The sequence below is a fragment of the Cylas formicarius genome, unplaced genomic scaffold (genome assembly GCF_029955315.1).
Source record: "Cylas formicarius isolate icCylForm1 unplaced genomic scaffold, icCylForm1.1 PGA_scaffold_12__32_contigs__length_19106922, whole genome shotgun sequence".
NCBI classification, from domain to species: domain Eukaryota; kingdom Metazoa; phylum Arthropoda; class Insecta; order Coleoptera; family Brentidae; genus Cylas; species Cylas formicarius.
In genome coordinates this window covers 7,723,501-7,746,778 of record NW_026844225.1, presented here as the reverse complement: position 1 = coordinate 7,746,778, position 23,278 = coordinate 7,723,501, and the positions used below count along the sequence as shown (strand labels likewise).

The 23,278-nt window shown below is 33.4% G+C and overlaps 1 protein-coding gene across 5 annotated transcripts in view; it reads left to right on the top strand.

Moving 5' to 3' along the window:
- LOC132695652 (hemicentin-2-like) overlaps positions 1-23,278 on the top strand; it is a 611,218-nt gene that overhangs the window by 511,370 nt on the left and 76,570 nt on the right. For 4 of the 5 annotated variants that reach the window (XR_009617867.1, XR_009617866.1, XM_060660040.1 and 1 more), the window contains exon 1: positions 1,997-2,165. The exons of the other annotated variant lie outside the window; for it this stretch is intronic. Coding sequence is in view for 2 of the 4 variants with exons in the window: in XM_060660040.1 (XP_060516023.1) it covers positions 2,069-2,165 (97 nt within the window). In the remaining 2 variants the exon portion in view is untranslated. Of the gene's footprint in view, positions 1-1,996; positions 2,166-23,278 lie in introns of those variants that run through there. 5 annotated transcript variants of the gene reach the window in all.

The window sequence follows — 23,278 nt, the reverse complement described above, 5'->3', positions numbered from 1 at the left end:
TAAGATTTTGACTTGCCTGAAAAAAAAGCATAACCGCAAAGTCCTTTTACTCGAGAGCGATTAAAGTTTAAGTAATATGTTTTATTTAAATATAATTGCGCGTATATCCAAAGTCCATCAGTATATAAATATGGCATATTAAAAATATAATAAACTTTTGAATTTATAGTTTATAATGATATTAGCGAACAAAAATTCATTTTGCCAAATGTGTATAATGTGTGTTATTCTCACTCCTAATCCGCTAACAAAAAATGACTTTTTTAAGACGATAGAAGAAAAAATTAAACAAAGACTGGAATTGGAAGTTCCACCAAGAGAAATGGAACGCAGATTTGAAGGTCGATGGAGTAGAGAATCTAGTTTTGATGTTATGTTTTTTTTTTTAATTTTGAAATTTGATCGGTGATATTTTGAACACATGGTCGTATTACGTATATTTAAATTGAAGATATTCGTGAATATGTGGCCAAATAATGAAAACATTATCTAATTTGAAGAAAAATAAAAAATTTGCACTTTGAGATGTTGGAGGTGGGATTATTTTACTCACACCACATATAAACATTAGAGAGGGGGGTTTAACCGTGGTAGCATCTTCGTAGGAACAAATAGATCAATAAATTTTAAAAACATCTGCAAATAGTACAAAGCCACATTTAATTTTTACAGATAAAGATCGAAAACAATAATGGTCCAAAATTAGAACCCTGCTATGAAGCGGTGTTGATTATGCGAAATAAGAAGGCTCTGGCAAAGATCGTCCAATAATTTTTAATATGATCAGGAGTGGAGTCATTCTTCAAAACGGGACACTCATTTTATAATTCGGTTAAAAATGGTTAATAGAAGGAAGACGAAAATTTGAGAACCTTCCTTAAAAATAAAGCCTGGAACCTTGTCACATCCAGCTGTAAGTTTATTCGCCATCGCTCGCAAGACTCTCAATAACTCTCTTTGGAAGTACAATTTAGGACTATATTAATTAAATTAAATAAACTACTTTACCCAGATATAGATCTATTAGAGATTTGGGTGAGACTTTTTTTTAACACATTTTCTTAAATTACTCGGATTTACTTTTCGTAACTGCTCAGCGTTATCTGGCGTTGCTGCTCTAAAGAAGCGTTATTATTCGCTAGTTAGATCTAAGCTTGAATATGCTTCCATAATCTGGGCACTTATTTAACTCATATTCGGCCTCTTGAGTATGTTCAAAAACGTTTTGTAAAGTTTCTTGCTTTTAGATTGGATTATGTCTATGTAGAGAGGGGTGTTGATGGTGATAGACAGGTTTCATAGTCAAGCTTTGGTCTAATATTTTCGAAAATTGAACTGTGGTGGCTTTTACTTGATGAAAATCCATTTATCAAAATAAATAAGAACTAAAAGTTCAGATTTTCACGAAATTATATATTATGACATGACAATTGTTTCGACAACACCGTGTCTTTATCAAATGTTTGAGTTTTGGCATGTTCTTTCGCTAACTGTGTTTCCCCTTTTAGGGGTTCTACATTCGTGTTTGATGTTTGCAAAATTAACCGCGGCCGCAGGGTAAATATGACCAAAAAGATAATGGAACTCTGTAGAACTCCGTGCATTAGATTTGGAAACGTTGGAAACTATTGGGATAATTGATACGGATCGGTAATTATTAGGATCAGACGTTTCACATTTCTTATAGATTGGCACAACTTTAGGCACTTTAAAAACATTCAGTGAGAAAACACCTATCTCTTATGTCAGTTAATGGTAAAACTATTACATATACAAAGAGACACCGAAAATAACAGTTTCTAGGTGTCTGCGGACGCCCTGTATGTGCGCTCCATCATCGAGAGCTGCTGCAGCAGGAACGGCAGCGGCGACAGCAGAAAACGGGGTGAATTCCTGGCATCTTGAATGGCGCTTCGAATTCGGCTCGAAAGGGGTTGCTTTCGTTCGTTTCAGGGCGCCGTCTCAGTTTCGCTTTTACCTAGGGGTGAGAGAGAATATGCCGTTATAGTTGAACGTTAAGGGTGTACTTTCTCGCACGTGTTACGTTGTCTTTCGAACGCAATAAACCATGACTGTGTGTTGTGTCCTGTTAACGGTGCTCAGTTTTAAATTTTGTACTCCGTGCGAACACTCTTACCTGCTCGATCTACTCGCCTGCGTTGTCGGTCAGTATTTTATACGAGCAATTGCATTTTTTTTAAACGCGTTTTAATGCGAGCAATTGTTTTTAATTCACTTCATGCTGTCGCCACGGTTTGCGTCTCGAGTATTATTTTCCGTTCGAAAACTCGATCTGCAGCGCCATCTGCTAAGAGCGGAAACTTACGGCACTTTAAAATGCAAGTACTTGCCGTCTGGTTTTTGGGTTGTTTAAACAAACATCTGCGTATGGAAAGATGTTGATGTTCTTGGATTTTTAGGAACTTAATGTATAGGGTAAAACATGAATTCTTTCTCTCTTCTCTCTTTTTAGATATTTAATGTGGTTTGTGTATCTAAGCAGATCTACAACAGAATAACTGAAAAATACTGAAAGTTTGTATCGAGAATAAATTCAAAGCAATCAGATGAAACAAATAATACATACAAAATTAATATCAGAATCAATATCAAGTGACAAGATCGAATTGCAAATGCGACTAGACTAGATGGTCTAGCGGGAGACTTAAAAATCAAAAATTGTATAACGTTTTTGAGAAACTATTAAAAAAGGAATTCCTGATTGTATCCTCATTTATTAGCCAATATGGACAATTAAAAGTGATTACAATTATTATAGTATATTTTAGATAATATTTTGTATTGCTGATTAATTAGAAAATAAATATTGACACTGTGTACCAATATTTTAATAAATCGATTAAAAGATTTGTTAAAAAATGTTAATTTATTTGCAGAAATAAAGTTCTGTTAAAAAAAATAATAAAACCGGTTTTTTTTCATTTGAACTTATTCCATTTGAAACTGTAAATTCGATTTGGCATAATGTTTAGAAGAAAAATAGCGAATCAACAGAATTTTGAGATATTTCTATAATTTTTAAATGGAAAATTGATAAATACTTTTTTAAAATAAACTATTGTGTTCGTTATTAAAGTTAATTAGGGACAGAATATACGACTTTGACGAATATAATGCAAGGAAAAAAATAAACAACACATCTGGAACCTTTAAAACGAAAGCGTTTACATTTTGCGAATCAGTTTCTGTGTGCCACGTAGCTATTGTTTAAATTAATAAATGTTGCTTTCGTAAAACAATGCGCGAATTAAAACACCGGCTTAGAGTGCAAATTTGTTAAAATATTGTGATAAATTTCGAACGTAAATATTGTTTTTATTTTTAATCCGATTTTGGTTATTTTTGTTTAATAGTGTGGGTGAATTTATAGAAAATCATGCCCATATTTGTATTTTATAGATTATTGAATTTTTGACCTAAAATTTAAAACCCCTTGTAGAGTGATGGGGATTTTAAAGTGTTTTTAGATTTACGTTTTTCTCATTTCTTGGCATACGTTCGAGAAATAAGATATCATATTAATTTTTGGAAGTCATTTAAATAACAGAAACACTAAAACATTATTTTACATTTTTTTAAATGTCTTAAATGAAATATCCCTTTCCAGCGTCAATTTTATGACTACTCTAGTTTTTCCTATTATGAAAATCTATCAAATTTGTAATATTTCTTTAAAAAGTCATAAGCATAAACATATAGAAAGTGTTAATTAATGTATAAATACATTTTTCAAATTTCATTTACTTCATCTAGTATTTTAAATCATAAACCAAAAATTTAATGAAGGGGAAGCTGAAGAAATTTCTATAAAAAATTATTGACGGGATCTATTACCTTGCCACTGATATTGTTAATGGTAACTTGACATTACATTTTAAATCTTCTAGTTAAGTGTTATTCTCTTCCAAATACATTTTAATGCTACCACGATCACCAAAATAAATGTTGATTTGACAATACTGAGGTCATAGTAAATGGGGTTTCAACCAAGAGTTATTTATTTTTTTTTTAAATATAATACATGTATAAAATATAAATGAAGTTGAATTAATTTCGATGCGCCCATACGTATAAGCTTTCCAGAAGATGACATGCAATAGAAAATAGGGCATCTATGTCATTAAAAACATCCTAGGTCTGTTATTATTACGATTTATAGCAAAACTTTACATTTAATATCGGCTCTGATGTTGTATTTACCGATATTCAATTATAATTTATAATTCTGTCGGAAAGGCGCACTATTAATAATGCGGAGAACTTCGATTTGCCTTAATGCGGATTTACATTATTGAACGTCAATGTTTTTAACACGCGGGATGTACTATGCGGATTTGTCGGATGTTTTATAAGTTTATGGCTTCATAATTTAGATAGTCTGGATGGTATTAGATATTTATTTTATTTCCTTTTTAGATTAAATTTTTTAGATAATCAAAGGGATTGGTTATTCTGTGAAACAATTTTATTTAACGTATCACAAATGTGTAATAGTCTGAAAATCTTTCTTATTATTATTGCCCTTAAGATCCATACGAGTGATCAAACCATCTCCTTAGGTACTTTAGAATCCAACTTCCGATCTTTTGGCCCTGTACCTTAATAGTCTATTATGAGTGGAATCAGCTAGCAGTCTGTTTGCATTCATCGCTCCTTATAAATAAAACCTTTGGAGATCCGACCTTTACATGCGTTACTTGCTTAGTCAATGGAGGATACAATATTTTATGAACGTAACACTTTCTGTGGTTAGTCCCTTAACATGGAGATATACCTAGGTCTTTCAGAACACTAGTGCTCTGGTTTTTGAGATATAGATATCAGTCGAACGTTTCGCTATATCAAACTACGGAATTTATTATACTTGGTTGCTCTTGTAAGTTGTCTTCTATTAGGCTGGTGATAGCAGTTTACCTAATAGCAGATTAGGATAACTTTGGACTTTTCTATTACTTCCATAAATCTAGATTAGGAATACAAACGCTAGGGAGGAAAAGACGGTAGTCTATTTGAACACGCAGTATCCTATTTTAGCCAGTAGCATTTAAAATATTGACGCCCTTTTATATAACTCGGAAAATCTAAAGCAGCATTTTATTTTTAATTTATTAATAGTCAAAGCTGATTTTGCAAGGACAATAATTTTGTAAAGGCAAATATTTACCAGCAAATATAACAAAAACGAGAAGAGTTACTGTGATCATTTTCTATTTTTTAAATTAAAAGCGAAAAGATTCATAGCATATTTTGGTTGGTATCTCAGTGAATCGTTAGTTTCGATTAGTAAATTAAAAGAGTTCAATAAGGCATAACAAAAACAGTTCAAATTATTATCGCAGACGATTTGACTAACCAAAACTAACTATAACTGACCAAAACTATGCAGAATTATCGCCCTTTATCTTTTTCCACTTTTCGTAGGTCACCATGGCTTCATTTAGATCGTTTTTCTAGTCGATATTCTAAGTTTTCTGCACTCTGATTTTGTCCAATCGCAAACATTTTTTTGCCATCGAATTGGGTCCATTCTTTCTAAATAGCCGTGCAATAATATCCGTTTGGATTCAATCGTGTCTAAAATAGTTCCATCCATTTTCATTTATTGCTTACGGTTTCATTCCTAGAATGGTCTAGTGTGGGAACAGTAAAAATACTATAATTAAAATATCTAGAATTATTGATTGTTTGGGCTCGTCTGTTATTTGAACTTTTGAACCTGAACCTCTCTGAATATGTTGCATCAAATTCAAAGAGCAACTATTTTAAAAATCTTTTGAATTTTCTCTATCCTCACCATATAATTTTAATAAAGGCATTAGATTCTTTTCAATGTAAGAGAGTTTTAAAGACATTACATTAATCTACATTCATCTTGATTTTGGCTTCAACTCACCATCATTGCAGTGCCTATAAAGTATTAACTAGTCTTGGATCTAATTTATGGAGTAATATATTCCAAAGTTTGTCGAACCCAATGGATTTCAAACGATTAATAATAATGAAAAAAACAAAGGGAACACATTAGAACCTGATGTGGCGATGAAATGCTTTAAAAATCGTATCCATTAAAAGAAACAAATAAGTTTCGATACTCTCTTGCGTTCAATTCAATCTGAGTCAACCTCGAAAAATCTGTGAAGCGTTAGCTGTAGTGTAATCTATTATTTTGTCATTTAGCTTTGTAATTTGTTACTCCACAATAGCGACGTCCCGTACGTCCATCCAAACGGTAATATCGGACTGTTTTCAAAGCGGATTCATTAGTAGTTCAAACGTTTTCGTATGTATTTAACGATACATCATCCGAGCTTCGTATTTTTCGCTATATCTCACGTACAAAAAATATATAGCTCCGAAATATCCTACCATTAGAGTTAACAAGGTGCACGATTATCGTGTAAATCGAAAAGTAGCCAGAAACAACAAAACCGAGCGGGATACGATATCCCCACTATGTGATTGATATATTTGGACCGTCTAAAGATGTATAATAAATAATTGTCACCGTATCGCTAGCCGTTGGCCTAAAAGCGTTGTCGTTTTTTTGTTTCATTTATCTCGAATTAACTGATAATTTGTTTTCGTCGTTGTCTCGCATGTTTATTACGGCTCGGTTTCTATCGACCTAACTGGCATTAGATCTGACGATCGATGGTTTTCAAAATTTCACATCCGTTTCGGCTACTGGATACCTAATGCCGCAAATAATTCGTGGATTACGATGTATAGATACGAAAAAAGTTTATGCAAAATCCAAAGTATATGACAACGTACAGTTTTTTAAAATTTACTTTACCTAGGCGTGCAACATTGTGAATCTATAGTCGATACGATTTGCGATGGCGTAGTTGGTCATACAACCAAGAGAGAAGGTGCTTCAGTATTTTTCTATTACAAAATATTTTTTAATAGAAACATTGTAAGGCACGATGAGACTACAGTAGTATCTGTTTGGACGACAGCTCGGCAGACGGTTACCAAATTAAATTAGATCAGTTATATAACACATATAGAATATACAACAAAAGAATATTGGGATAAAGAGAATACACTTGATATACGTACCTAACGGTACCAACAGTTGTTGTTAATGTAGATGAAGGATCATTTTCTGGTAGTGGCAGTTGCGTCGGTTTTTGCTAAGTCGAACTTGCTGACGTTTCGCCAATTATCTTGTTGGATTTTTCAGAGCTTGACTGAAACTGACTCGTATTTTACTCTGTACCTGATTATGTATTGTTTGAGGGGGCGGAGCTAGATGAGGGGCATAAACACCGTCTGGGATGACTGATTCCCATATTAGTGACAGGTAGAGACCTGAGTCGCTATTAAGATTGTTAGGTTGTTTATAGATTTCTATAGACTCTCGGATTTTTCGTTGGTAGAAGAAGCTGATGAGTTTATTTGTCTTAGTCGTAAGGCTCTTTTTTCTTCTACCAACTAATAAACTGATTTAGCCTAGGTCAAACAGGTTTGCTCATAAATCCACCTTGTAAGGCAAAGCCTCAACTTAACTTTAGCAAAGTTATCCAGTTCATTAAAATTCAAAACGTGTATTTTCATCGAGACCCTGTCTATAGGACTTTTTATGCTTGCTTCAACTGTAGTATACTAGGATTCAACCCAAATCACGCAGGTAAAGTGTAGCTCCTTACTGATTTCCAGGACGTTTTTATTTAAAAATTTTAGTTCTATTTTTTGATTCTCCAATACTTTGTACTTTGAATATTTAAAGTTTCAATAAAGCCGCACAATTATTTCGATGGCATGGGGTCATTCTTCCAACAAATAAGTGTTCAATATTTAACAACCAACTCCTTTACTAAATACTTCAATGATAGAGAGAATTTCGATGTTCTTTTACATGTAATTCTTCTTAGATCGCGATCTCAAATCAAAGTTAGTTGGTCCATGCAAAACTTTTGGCTTATGTTTAAACACTCATACTTTTTCCTGAGCAAAATAATTAAAGTGTTAAAATTAAGCCTACATTAGATTTATATTTTATTTATTGAAACTCTATTTATTCAAACTACTATTCTCTCTATCATTCGATCAATGGTTTTAAAATTTCACGTTGGTTTAGGCCACCGACATGTAGAGTTATTTGTACGCTTACGATGTTATATGGCAAACAATCCCCTAGAGAATCCCGACAAATATCGCGGTTTTAAATACAACATTGCCATTGAGATGCTGCGAAAGATAAGAACTTAATAATAATCCCTCACACGACCCCCGAGTCTCCCTAGAGATGCGCGAATATAATCCCTTTAGAAACTTGGGGAAAACAATAATTAAGGATCAAAGGTTGGCTGAGCTTATGTGGGCACAAAAAAAAGTTTCCTTTACGTCTATTTGCCAGCTTTTACTCCCATTATTTCATAACACAGCGTTTACTTATCAGATGTCGTTGGCGGGCTACACATCTACAAATACAAATTTAAAAGCTGCTCCGATAATTCAAGTCGTCGGAGTTTTAAAAAGCAAAATCTTCAACTTCCATTAAGTGCGGACGAAATTGATTTTTATTTTCGATATCGCTTTTTAATGTAGTAGGACTCGATTTTTTCGCCATTTGGAGAACAATCCTGTACTTCCACGACGGAAGCCTTTTCTCTTGATCGGGTAAACATTTTCCAGTTATACATATAAAATAAGTCAGCAAGGTTACGTTTTTGTTTATAAATACTTCTTAGCAAAACTAGAAATTGTATTTGTAAAATGTAAATATGCAACGGAAATATGTGTGGACAATATTAATAATGTATCAAATAATATTAACCTACTTCCGGAGCTCCTTCTTCGAGGATCCAATAATCATCTACGTTCCTTAATCCATCAAAATCAATTTGAATTCTCTTTGGTAATGATAAACAGGTACCTTTGGCAAAGAAAATAAGAAAAAATCGTTGACAGCAGAAAAAAAATTAATTTAATTTGTTTTAACGATCGTATGGTCTAAATTGAAAATTGCACACTCTCAAGAGTGCAAAATGGCAAATTACTTTTAATAGAAGAAATCTACAAGTAGCAAGCTTGACGACTTCGGCCGCAATTTATCTTTTCAGCAGAATTTCTTATAGGGAAAATATTCATAACAGAAACTTTCCATAAAAAATTTAAGAAAATCCCCTTCAAAATGCTCTAGCTGTTTATGTTCTATTCAGTTTTAAACATGAAAATATTTCTCTTTATTATCTTTGACTCCCCCAGTTCCCAGCTCCATTCTTCTTTCTCTGTCCTACTTTTTTTAATCTTTTTTATCTTATCTTATTATTATTTATTTATTATTTGATTATTAATGGACATACTGTAACCTATATACAATTCGTCAATAATTTAATGAAAATTAGCCCACCAGAAAAAAGTAATTTAGTTTAGTCTTAGTCTTAGTAGATTTAGATCTCGTTTTTGATATGGGCTTTCGGAGTTTTGACCATTTGCAAGGTCTGTCAAGTAGTCATAAGGAAAAATTGAACTCGAGTAGAATCGAATACATATACTTAACGCTAATCCAGTAATACAGAAATTCGGACAGTCTGTACAGACGGGTGTTGAAAGACCCCGTGTTAAAGTCAAAGTTACAAAGACGGTGGTTTTATTGATTCTTCGCAGGGACTTTCTGTTCTTTCCGCAAGAGTTTTAATTAAAACATGAGACAATATGGTGGCTTTAATTCCCAAAGAGATAAAAGAGACAGTTAAACCCGTAAATAACAGCTAATACACGGCCCTAACAAGTTACCTTCTCTGAAAATCCGAAATTTTATGACACCGAAGTTAACTGAAGACAGAATTTCTTTTTAATTTTGTTTCTTCCACCACATCGACGCCGCAAAAAAAAGTTGTAGAACTTTTATGGTCTTAAATAAGTCGTTTGAGAATTTTCTATACGAATTGATATTATTCGCCGATGCTGTCTAGTTTCTAATCATTTTAATCCGTTTATAAAAACATCTTGTTAACGAAAGGCCTTCAAACAGTACCGTTCAATCCATAAACCTCATTTCGTAGAAATCTGATTTTCCGATATTCTATTAACATCGCCAGACAAGTTTTTCCTTTGTGCGACGGAAACTGTATTACCTTGCCTTTTTAATTAATTGCCTAATTAAACGGTCCAAATTAATTTTGCCGCGTTATTTGCTAGAGCAAACAAGAAAGCTGCTTACGAGTTCGCTTAATCCACTTCTATTATTTCCTCGTTTCTCTTTTTTAGATAATTCGCAAAACATAAAAAAAATACCAAATTTGGCAAAAATACAGGAGGACTCTCATCAGCTTACCATTAGCTTTTATAGCTACATAGAATCACTTAATAATATTTAATATTATTATAATGATCTTAATATTTTCGACACCCTTTCTCCCATTAAAGAGGTAAGTTTATAAACTAAGAAACCACCATGGCACACATATGCAACGAAAAACATGATAGGTTTTAAAGACAAGGTTTTTTGCAAACAAAGTAGAGTAACAATTTTTTATTATTTTTCAATATAATCCCCCTTAACTTCAATACACTTATTATATCTCTTTATTAACAACTCAATCCCTTTAAAAATATATTCTTTTGGTTTGTCTGCAAAATGAGCTAAATCAACCTCTTTTAACGCAGCTTCGTCGTTAAACCGCCGTCCACGTAAGTCCTTCAAATATCCAAACAAATAATAGTCACTGAGGGCCATATCTAGACTATAGGGAGGATGACCTGTCTGTTGGAACCCACACTCTAAAATGGCAGCTTGTGCAACACCAGCAGTATGGACAGGTGCATTATCGTGCAAAAGACCCACGCCTCTGGTCAGTTTTCCTCGACGTTTTACACGTATGCAGTCTCGCAATTTATGTAGTAATGTTGCGTAATATTTACCATTGACAGTGGTATTAGTTTCTTTAAAATCAATTAAAAGAAATCCTTCACAATCCCAAAAGATCGTGACCAACACCTTTTTTGTTGACTGGCAGACTCTGAATTTTCTTGGATGTGTTTAACGCTTACGACGCCACTCCATTGATTCTTTTTTTCGATAGAGGGTCATAATATAGAACCATAGTTTCATCTCCCGTCACATTCGTTTCTATCACATTCTTCGGTTCCCACCCACAGAGTTCCAAAAAAGACCGCGCACACTCGACACGGCGTTGTTTTTGAATAGCCGAAAGGTTTTTAGGAACGCATCTTGCACTAACCTTATGCATAACTAAGTGATCATGCAGAATTCGACGGGCACTTGTATCAGAAAGCTTAGTAATTTCTAAGATTTCCTTGACCTTTAAACGTCGATTACTCAATACCATCTCTTCCGCAATCGCAACAATATCTTCCATTATGACCTCCACTAGTCGACCAATTCTTGAATTATCTTCAAGGGACTCCTGCTTCATTCGCAAACGTTTTGCCCATTCTTTCTCTACAGAATACGAAGAAGAACTTTGGCCGTACACACCATCCAGCCTTTCTTTAATAATTTTAGGTGCTAACCCTTCTTTTGTCAAAAATTTTATGACTGCTTTATACTCAATTTGCGTTATTTGCGACATTTTTTCGGACACGTCTTGTTTTTTTGGAGCCTACTAAGATATATATTTAAATGAAGACAAAGTTTTATCGTAATACTGGAGCTGCATCTATGTCAGGCCGGGAAATTTTGGCGCTAACCTCGTATGTATACCAGAAGACGTTTATGTATGATATTTTCTACATTGTTCATGAAAGTTTATGCCAGTAGTAGATTAAGTGGGCTTCCCAAGAAAAACGTGAATTTAAACCTCATTTTTAACATTTTTCTAAATTTGAGTATCAAATCACACAATAATCTCAAAACGTAATAATACACGGGGCGTTCATTTTGAAATAAAATAAATACATGGAACCGTCATTATTTTATGTTTAATAAACAATGGCTTACAGTGTTCGCTAAAATTTGAATTTGTAATTACAGTATGGTGGCATAGTTTTTCAAACCTCACCATTCTGCGAAGTTGAAGCAAAAGAAAATGAATATTTGAAAGGTTTTTATTTAGCTCGCCAATGTGTTCGGACCAATTCAGAGTGTCATCCAAGGAAACGCCAAGAATCATGCATCCCTTGCCACATGTCAACCTACTGCTTCTGAACACTAATAAATTCTTCGTTTTAGCTTCATTAAGTTGTAGATTATTTGCTGAAAACCATGATTTTGCCTTAGATAAACTATATGTTTCAATATAACTCAGGGCAGTGATGTTCCTGTTTGAATTAATAAACGTTGTGTCGTCAGCAAACAGTACAATCTCAGTATCACGCATCATGTACTGACAAATATCGTTTATGTATATAATAAAAAGGAGGGGTCCCAGAATGGAGCCCTGGGGTACTCCAAACTCAACGCAAGCCAAATCAGACTTATTGTTCTTTACGCTCACAAACTGTTGTTTTTCTGTTAAATATGACTTAAAAGTTTTGAGTGGAACACCAGTCACTTCATTAAATTCAAGCTTTCAAAGCTCTAGTTGTGGCGAACTTGCTTCTGAAACCAAACTGGGCAGAGTCAAGTAATTGATTTACTTCAAGAAATTTATATAGCCTCTCTTTTAACAGGAATTCAAAAACTTTAGAGAAAACAACAATGATAGAGATAGGGCGATAAATGTCGAGGGTCTCCGTTTTTAAATATTGGCGTTACTTTCGAAATTTTAATTTAAAAAAATAGTCTTTGAAAGTACACTTGATAAAGGACAGTGATTCATCTGTCTCCACATTTAAAGCAATGTTTTCCCATTCTCCAGTCTCTAGCTGCTTGATTAAAGTATTTTTATCCATATCTATTGTCTACCAAGTTTTTTCGGGAGAACGAAAATTCGGCGTAAAATAACGTGTAGGGGCTATTGTTATCTGCAATATTGCACACTATTTCAATACCGAATATAACATTGTCAAAAACGGAAATTGATATTCAGATTTCCACTTGGAAACTGTCCCGTTGTAATAGAGCTAAATTTAATTTTGGATTGATGGATTGCGATTGAAGAAAGCAGCGCGTAATTCAAACCATTCATCAACTGTTGTCCAAGTACAATTAAAGTCTGTCAAATTAGGGACCCGGGTCATTTTATAAATTCAGTTTAACTTTAACGGTAAAATAAACTTACCGCGGAAGGGGGTTAAAATAGTTTAGCTGCGGAGAAATTTAGAGTAAATTTAATAATATAGAAAGCCCCTCGTCAACGGAATTGTTGGACAGTCGGACAACGACGATCCGGACATCCTGTAATCTGATTTAAATATTGCAGGAGTGCAGAAGAAACGCAATTTTAAAAAGCGAACGGCAAAAAAAGGGAACGTTAAGGACAGACGTCGACTTTCGTGGTTCTATTCCATTAGTGTACAAACCGAAGCAAATACGTCGAGATATTTTAAATCGTCCTCCGAAAGATAAGAGTTACGTTTTCCGCACAATGCAATACTTTTGCAGCTGCGGCTTAAAGAAAAGTAAACAAAAATGTTTGTTTAGCTTCGGTATTGTAGATGGCAGACTGAAACGCAGACGTATAGCCTGGCTTAGGGGGTAGTTTTTCATTATCCGCAAAATCTATTCGAAAATATTGATATGTTTTCCGACGCCAAACTTTTTGATCTTTTATGCTGGGAAATTTACTGCTCCGAATAAGTCCTCGATTTTAAGAAAATACGCTTATTGGTTAGTACAATATTCTATCCATTCTGCCAGAATGAATGTGACAATCAGTTCCATTTTCCTCGATCAGTGGCAAAAGCCACTCATCTTACCTTTGCCAAAAATTGTGAACCCAACAACCCCAGATAATATTTGCTCTATCACAATTTTTACCAATTTTTCAAAAATCTTGGGTTATATAAGAGCAGTTTCACTTAGATAATAATAACAACCAAAACGAAGATGCGTTAAATAAATTTAAAAGAAAAAATGGTCCTAGCGATTTTTCAGAATTATAAGTTTTTAAGAAACTTTACACCATTCGTAATAAAGAAATTGCTGACGTTTCGCCAATCATCCTGTTGGCTTCTTCAGAGCTTGACTGAAACTGGCTCGTATTTTACTCTGTACGTTCTTATATATCCTTTGAGGGGGACGCTAATGAGGGGCATAAACATCGCCCGCGACTCGGTTAAGATTGTTTAAGTATTACAGTAGCCTGTGGAAGTTTCTTTGAAAAAAAAATAAGAAATACCTTGATATGGTTTCTGGGAAAAATAATATTAAAAAAAGTTGGTCGACAATAAAAAATTTTGACATAACCAATCAACTTTCCGATCCTAATAATTTAAATATATTTTTTTTCGTACATTTATTCAGAACATCCGATGGCAATGAAATAATCACTTTTTATGTCAACAAGCTTTTAAGAACAACAGAAGTAAATAAGCTGCTTAATAGTATTAAAACAAATGCAACTGGTCTGGATGACATATCACCGTTAATGCTAAAGTACTGTAGTTCTTTGAATATTAATAATGCTAAGAACTTGGGCAATTGTTCAGAGAGCGAGCTAAGATTTAAAGATATTTAAAAAGCATATTTCAAAGGACATATACGGCATTAAAAGTATTACACAGTAATAGACAAGTTTCGGTTCAAAAGTTAAGGAAAAAGATATAACGATATAACATAATAACATTATTGCTATCGAGATATTCAGTTAAGCGTAATTTAATACATTTTTCAATTATTTCTGACAAGTTACCGGTCAATAATTAAAAGTTGATAAAGCAAGAGACTCGCACAATCCTTGCCTTATCAGCTTTTAATTATTGACCGGTAACTTGTCAAAAATAATTGAAAAATGTATTAAATTACTCTTAACTCAATATCTCGATTGCACTAATCTTATTTCAGAACACCGTTATGCCTTTGGGCTAAACTTTAGTACAGAGGATGTCGCCGCCTGGTTAACAAATGTTATAAAGGAAAAATTTGCTAACAAAATGGAGAAAGTGGGAGTGAGAACTATTGCTAATAAATCAAGTACTCTTTACATCTACGTTAAAGAGCTATTTAGCTTAATATTCAAGGAACAGGAATATATGGTTTTGCAGATGACTTCGCCATAGCCATTAGTCATTTATTTGTCAAAAAATAAGATACTATAATTTCATGAATTACACCATAAATCAAATTTTGTCTTTCTAAAAGAAAAATATTAGCAAGAAGGCCCTAAAATCTACAATAGCATCGAAGCTAGAAGCGCGCAAATATATCGCATAACTATTAACTGTAGAAGAAAAGAAATTAGATGAAAAGGCATGTGTTGGTGAGTATATTGACATTGAAGCTTGAAACATGACTGAATGGGAGTGTGCCCAAGGGGAGGGGAACAATGGGAGAAAATGGAGACCCAAATCCAAATCGACGGTGAAGTTGTCATAGGAGTTTAAACATAGCACTAAATATAAATAAAAATAGCTATTGAATATTTAAATGACTTATTCTAAAAGTAGATTTTGGTCTGTAAGTAATTTAGATTATATTAATTTTGTGTACGCAGATAGCCATAATTCGCTCATCTGGCTGGTAAGACTATTCCATATCTTTTTTGCCACATAAGTAAATGATCGCTGAAATGCTGACATTTTACAACGAGGAACAATGTAAGTTGGCTTACCTCTTGTTCTTTGGGAATATGGAAGAAGTTGGAACATCTCATTAAGATAAGCCGGTTTCCCTGATTTTATAATTTTATAAACGAACCTGTACATATGCAGCTTCTGTCGATTACCCATGTTTAAAATATTAAAATTATTCAAAAAAGGGCATATGTGACTACGGCAAGGTATATTATAAGCAAAACTCTCGCAAGGGTTTTGCAATTTTTGTATTGACCTTTTAATTTGCCAAGACAGACAATCTGCATATGCGACATCTACGTAATTATACAATGAAAGGCGTCGCAAGAAAATATTTTTGTTTTGGATTTAAAAATCGATTTAATCTGTACATGTTCTTAAGGTGTATGTAATTGGCTTTAAGTTTTTTTTAATGTAAAAATCAAATGACAGAGAATTGTCATGAGTCGAGTCAAGCTGTCTTGGCTTTTCAATAACAAAAGTGAATGACCCACTATTACCGACATAACTGTTCATCACTTGGACTGTCAAAATCGCTACAACTGTACCCTTAAAATAAATAAAACTAATGTAATTAAATATCTTGCAGTTATTATAGGTTCAAATTAGAGATGGGAAGAGCATATTAAATAAAATTAATTTATTAATATTATCACCTTATACAGATTATGTGTATAGTTATTTAATGTTGCCCAAGTATAACACATTAATAAAAAAATCAAAAATATTTGCACAAAGTAATAGAAAAGATCAGGAGACACACACAATATAATAATTCCACATGCAAGGCTACCTAAATACCAAAAATGCAAAAAATATTTAATCTAAGAATAAACCATTTCATAAAATAAAAATTGTGCTCAAGCAGTGGCTAATAAATAACAAAATAACTTGGTTCTGTGGTATGGTCTCTGTCTATTATTGATTTTTGCACGCTCTTTAAACGTCATTCCATTTATATCTCTTATAGTTAATAATCCTAATGTTAATGTAAAAATAATAACACAACTTTCATACAGTCCAAAATTACGAATCCTTAAAGTTATTCATAATGAAATTGTTATGTCGGTCACATAATCAAACTTCACACTTTGCTGAATTAAAAATACCATTCCAATTTTCAAGGGAGACCAAAAACTCTAGCTACCATTTTTCGATTTATTTCAGAAACTTATTTAAGACAATGTTCAGTTGTCAAATATAGAAAAATTTCAGTACTTGAAGTTGCTGAATAGTATTTCTATGTCAAATGATAACTATATAATAGCTTATGAAAAATTAATCAAACAGTATCAAAATAAGCGTGTTTTAGCAGCAACGGCATTAAATTATATTATGTCAGCTAATATGAGATTTGATACAGCTAAAGAACTTAGATCTTTGCTTAATGTTTTTTCAGAAACCCTTGCAGGGTTAAATGCTTTAAATTTCGATACAAAGGGTTGGGATTTTATGCTTTTCCACATTTTACTAGAGAAACTTAACATTAGTACAGTTACTACATTCGAAATTCAGTTTACTTCCACAGATATTCCAAATTACAGTCAATTATATACGTTTCTAGAAAATAAGTGCACAGCGCTCACAATAAACAAAGCAATTCAAGGGATATTCGTAATAATTTTTCAAAATTTATAAAGAGTAAACTTGAGCCTTGCTTTTCATTTTCACTGTGCAGTTGTTTCTCTAACAGTTCTAGCACGCCCAATAGTAAATGTTACCCGTGTAATACGCTTTCTCTTAGGGTTCAAAATTTCTAGTAACTATGTAAAACAAAACAAACTTTGCTTAAATTGCTTTCACCATTCTCAAAACGTTGAAAATTGCAATGCAAACTATTGTTGCCGTGTTTGTCATAATAAGCACCATTTCGTTTGACCCATTTCAAAGAACTCTACTGAGAACCCTGGATCAACTAATTTACCAATGCCAAATCAAGATCCACAAAAACATGCATCTCCCAGTGCTACTTTTCCACCTGAAGCCACCATCACAGGAAATACTTATTGTTTTCAAAGTACCGTGCTTTTAACAATAGCAGTGGTAGAATGGCCAATCGCACTTTATCAGTGAAGAGGTTTTGAGTCAATTGGGTCTCTTTAGAAGACATTTTTCTACTTCAATTTATGGGTTAACTCAGATGTGTTCTTTTTAATCTCATTGCGTATAAAAATAATTTTGATGCAATCGTGATACTAAATTTATGTTCAAATATGCCCTCTTTCAATTTGCAATTTGTTTTTGGGACCACTTAAAAGGTTTACCAGTTGCCGATGAAAAATATTTTTGGTCTAGTCCAGTAGGCCCTAAAATTTTTACCCACATACTTAAGGAAGGAATGTGGGTAGTCTTGTTTATCCAACCGCGTTAAACACATTGTTCGGATGGGTTCTATTAGGAAAAATAAACCAATCTAGCTCTTGCTTTCATGATAATTCTTTCTTTACAATTACACGAAATTATTCGTCGGTGTAATTAATGTTGTTAGAAATAAATTATTAGTAACTTTATTAACTCTAACCAAAGCACAATTATCATCCCCTATAATGTTAAAAAAGTGGTGCCAGGTAATGAAAAAGCATTCGGCCATACCGAGGGTAGCTGTCGTCGACGAAAATAAAGAGGAAAAAAACCGAAAGATAGGCGAAGCCCCCAAAGGCAAGCAAGGGAGAAATTTCTTTTATTTTCCTAAGTGTCTCTATATCGCTAACGCGTCGTTAGCATTTGAACATCGAGTAGGAGTGAGTGCAGTATTCGAGTCGAATGTTAAAAAGTCGTAAAACATTACGGTTTCCATTGGTCAGTGGATTATCTACAATTCGGAACTTCCTCGGCTATGCGCAATAATGCTTACGTTTACGTTTGTTTGAAAAACAATAACGTCCGGATGGCGAGCTTCCTCGCACACATTTTTCCCTACCCGAAATCATAAATCTAAATTAAATCGGAAAGCACTTTTTAGCAAATGACAAGGGTCCAACAGAGACAATTATCTCAATATAGACTAATAAACCCAAATTAAGATACGTCACACCCTTGTCTAAATTCTTACGGTGGTGACAAATTTAAAATTACTTCGACGTCGAGGTGCAGGACAGTTTATGTCGAATTTTCATTCCTTTTTTGTCGTCCCGATGTTAAAACGTTCGTCTTCTATTTGCTTCATGAATATTCTATCCCACGGTATGAAAGTTTGCAGTAAAGTGTATCGAATTGTTTTGGACCTGGTTCTAGTTGTTTGGCCATTAGTTCGATAAGAATCCCGCCTCAGTTTGCGTCGATTTTCGAATTAAAATTAATAAATACGCGGTTGGAGGGTAGTTTTTCCCAGCCACTGTTTGTAAGCGTCTTCGTTTCCAATATTCTCATTTCTGTTGAACAAAGACGGCGAATCCTCAATTATGGAAATAAGAAGGGTCTTTTCCCTTGCCGGGAAATTCTGTGTAAATCCTCGGCTACCAGAATTAGACAGGGGCGTGTTAAATATTAAAGACTTTTACAGCTCAGAATTCTAGTGGACTCTAAAGGCTGTGCTAAACGGCTGTTCTAGTAGTTTATTGCGTTTTTTAGCTGCGAACTATCGACATTTTGCCCAATTACCCAAGATTTTTCACTTATTTGACGGTCGCTTTAGAATTTAAGTTTTCCGAAGACATATGGTGAATTTTCTTTTAAATAATGGTTTGCTAGAGTTTAATCGTCTGCCAAAAAATATTAAGATTAACCAAATTTTTTTTATCATTGTTTTGTTGTTAAAGCTTTCATGCTAAATAAAATATATATTTATTTTATTTATTCACTTGTTTATTAAAGACCTGAATTTATAATTGTGATTTTTTTCACAAAAAGAAACTTTGAAATACTTACGGGAAGCTTGTGTACAATTTTATAAAAATTTTATAAATAGATTTGTGGCCTCAAAATGACCCTTAACTAATTCAAAAAGTTCACGAAATCAATTGGGGTGCATGTTTACAAATTTGCAACCTGTGTATGTCTTCTGTAGTGCATGAAATAAGCAATGAGTTAAGCATAAAAAATAGAGAAAAATATATATTACTAAGACAAGCGAAATATTTCATATATTTCTCTAGAGCCAATGACAATACATTTTGTTTGTTGTTGTTCAACAAGCGAACGGATGATATCCCAGAATATAGTGTCATCACATTTTTCCATCCGTAAATCAATACGTGAATATATATATATATATATATATATATATATATATATATATATATATATATATATATATATATATATATATATATATTCTCACGTATTGATTCACGGATGGAAAAATGTGATGACACTATATTCCGGGATATCATCCGTTCGCTCGTTGAACTCCGACTGGAATCCTGCATCCGACTGGAATCCTGCAAATCTTGCATCCGACTGGAATCCTGCAGACGTTTCGCCAAAATCTCACTTGGCATCTTCAATGCTCGCGCTCCGAAAACAGTGTTCGAAGTGTTTTCGGAGCGAGCATTGAAGATGCCAAGTGAGATTTTGGCGAAACGTCTGCAGGATTCCAGTCGGATGCAAGATTTGCAGGATTCCAGTCGGATGCAGGATTCCAGTCGGAGTTCAACGAGCGAACGGATGATATCCCGGAATATAGTGTCATCATATATATATATATATATATATATATATATATATATATATATATATATATATATATATATATATATATATATATATATATATACGTGCGTGAGTGAGTAAAGTCTTGTTATTAATGTGAATTTGAAATTTGACGAACACACAACTTTATATATAAAGAGAGCATTTTCAGCGTTGAAGTTTCTATATTCCCACCGACATTCATCATCTCAAAAAATTAAGTCAATTTTGTGTGTCGCTTTACTACTATAACATTTTAATTTTCCTGATGCAATGTATGGATCATTTCTGGATTCTGGTGACGTTAAAAGGATACATAAAGCCTAACATTTGTGTATAATGGTAGTAGTCTTATGTCGGCAGAGCTAAAGAGTTTCTTCTAAGCTCGAAGAGTTGGGATGGCTTTGGCTATGTTTTGATTACAAAATAATTAAGTCAAAATGTCCTTCCTACGTTCATGAAACAGTAACATACCGTACGGATGTTCACAAAAAAAAATCAGATTGCGTTTATAATTAATAAATATGAAATAAATGATTTTAACCAAACTATTCATAATTCATAATTAGCACGGCATTTTAATGATGGTTCACTAATTAACAAAGCGTTTTGCTTAAATAAAGAAATATATTTTTTTTAGCCCTGTCTTCTTACTTTCTTCTTTCCTTTCTTTTTCCTTGTATCCTGCCATTCTTCTATACCCTTCTCTACATAAACTTCAATTATTGTATTTAAGGCGAATGTGAAATGCTGAAATATGTATTATTTATTTGTTCTAAGTTTAGTTGGATTCAACAGCACCTTCATTTGAGTACATAATATAATTGGGAATAATAAACATTATTATTATTATTATTATTATTATTATTATTATTATTAGTATTATATTTACACTAGGCAATTTTTTCAAGTCGGTCTCTACTGGAATAGGCTAACACAAACTGTGTATTTTATTACGATAACACATGTATACCATTAAATTCATAACTTTAGCTAGTAGCATAGCTAAATTAAAATTAGTTTTTAATTATTTTTTATTTACTCGGAAACCGATACAAACGGTTATGCTTCGACCAATTGAAATTTATTTCGTCGAACCCATTCAACATTTTTAGTCTATTTGTCCGAGTCGTTGCGGTTTTGTTATTTCTGTTTCCAACCCAGTGTTTCAGGAAACGAAAATCATTTGTCACTCGTCCGTTAAGCTTTCCAGTATTTCCTGTTACAAAATTGACGAATGAAAAGGGAAGTATTCCCGTATAAGGAAGAATCTACACCGTTTCTGATTTAATGGGAAACTAATGGCTTATGAAGCCTCGCCATTTTTATTTATACGACGCGGGTGGTGGTTTTTGTTATAGTTACGAGGAACCGTATTGTTGTAACATAATATGGATGAAAATTTTCATATCAAATGTCAGAACGGAAAAAAACTCCCAACAAAGCCGGGGTAAACATGTTTTCAACCATTATCTTTTGTTTCTCAATGCCTTTGATATTGTTCGCATCCTTCAAATATGAAAAGAAAAAGATTTTTTTTGGTCTGTTACGAATCATTTCTTTTAACTAAATATGGAAAACACGATACCCACAGCTTACAAAGGCTTATTATAATTTGAGACAGAAACATGTATTTACTTCAGTGAATTATTAAATTTTTGATAATACTAGAAGAAGCCCAAAATTATTCGAAAATACAATTCATCAATTAACATCTTAAAAGTATGGCGGTCAGATGTTGTTTAAGCGAAACTACCTCTGCAACTTATAGAAGCAATTAAGGGAACATTGGTTATAATGCCCTTCTATGTGAAACCTTTCTAATAGCTCCAAGCTGTTGGAATTGGATAGAACTCTTGGCTGGAACGCTCAGGAGCAAGCGATTTTGTACCTACTATATAAATTAAGGCACTGTTGATCGAAAAACGCATTCTTATTGGAATTCCCCTTCCTTAGGTTACAAGGAGATGTTAAGATTATTGCAAAACCATATTTTATTAAAATGGTTATACGAAAAGTACTATTTTGTCATTAGAAAATTAACTTCTTGAATGCACCATGACTCCCAGACTTTTGGGATACAATAACTGAACTGAAGAAAGAAAAAGAACGATTAAATAAGGCAAAAATGAAATAGAAGTGTCATCCTCCGATGAGCTGTAGTTAATAGAATTTCTTCAACTCGAAAAATCATAGCTGGTGATCTATTAAGTAAATTGTTTGATTTGATTTGGAGGCATTGAGGCAAGAACCTACGAGAACATAAACATGAATCGTTCCATTAGTATAAACACATTACCACCGAACATAGGCTAGAAAGTTTTTGATTTATTACCTTAAACTAAGATATTTTTCAAGTTTTTGCTGCAGCGGGTTGCGCTATATAATTTTTTCATCAATTTTTCCGACATTATTTCACAATTATTGACTACAACATACAACAGCCTGAAACGTTTTAAAAGCACCTGTTTGCAATACACTTCCAACAAAGTCTTTCGTAACGTTCTAGCTATGTGTAGATGTTCGGGTGTTTTAAATACGTTTCAAACAGAGCAAAGATAAACACTTGTTCATATGCGCATTTGCGATGAACCGATTTGTGTGAAAACCAATTGATGGGTAAGTGTAAACATGGCGAATGATATATTACTTCTCCCGTCAAAGGGTAACATAATTACTCTTCCATGCGATACCGACGTTGAAACAGTTTGGAATCTTTTTAAAATACCATTCATCTCTGCAAAAAACAAAGCATATCCTGACACTGACGCACATCAACATTGTGCCAGATCGTTATGCAATGAGACAAAAAGGCATTTACTCATTTATAGTGTTAGGGACTAGTCGACCACCGAAAGCCCCTAGGTCGCTTCCCATTTGAATCATTGAGTTCCTGCGTTCTTAAATAACCCTGGTATGTCAACCTCCTTAAATACTCCATGGACTGTTTTTGCAAAAACTCATATAAAATCATAAAAGAAACATTGCATGATTATTTAATACGGTATGTCCCGGACCGTTGATTGGTAGCAGAAAATTA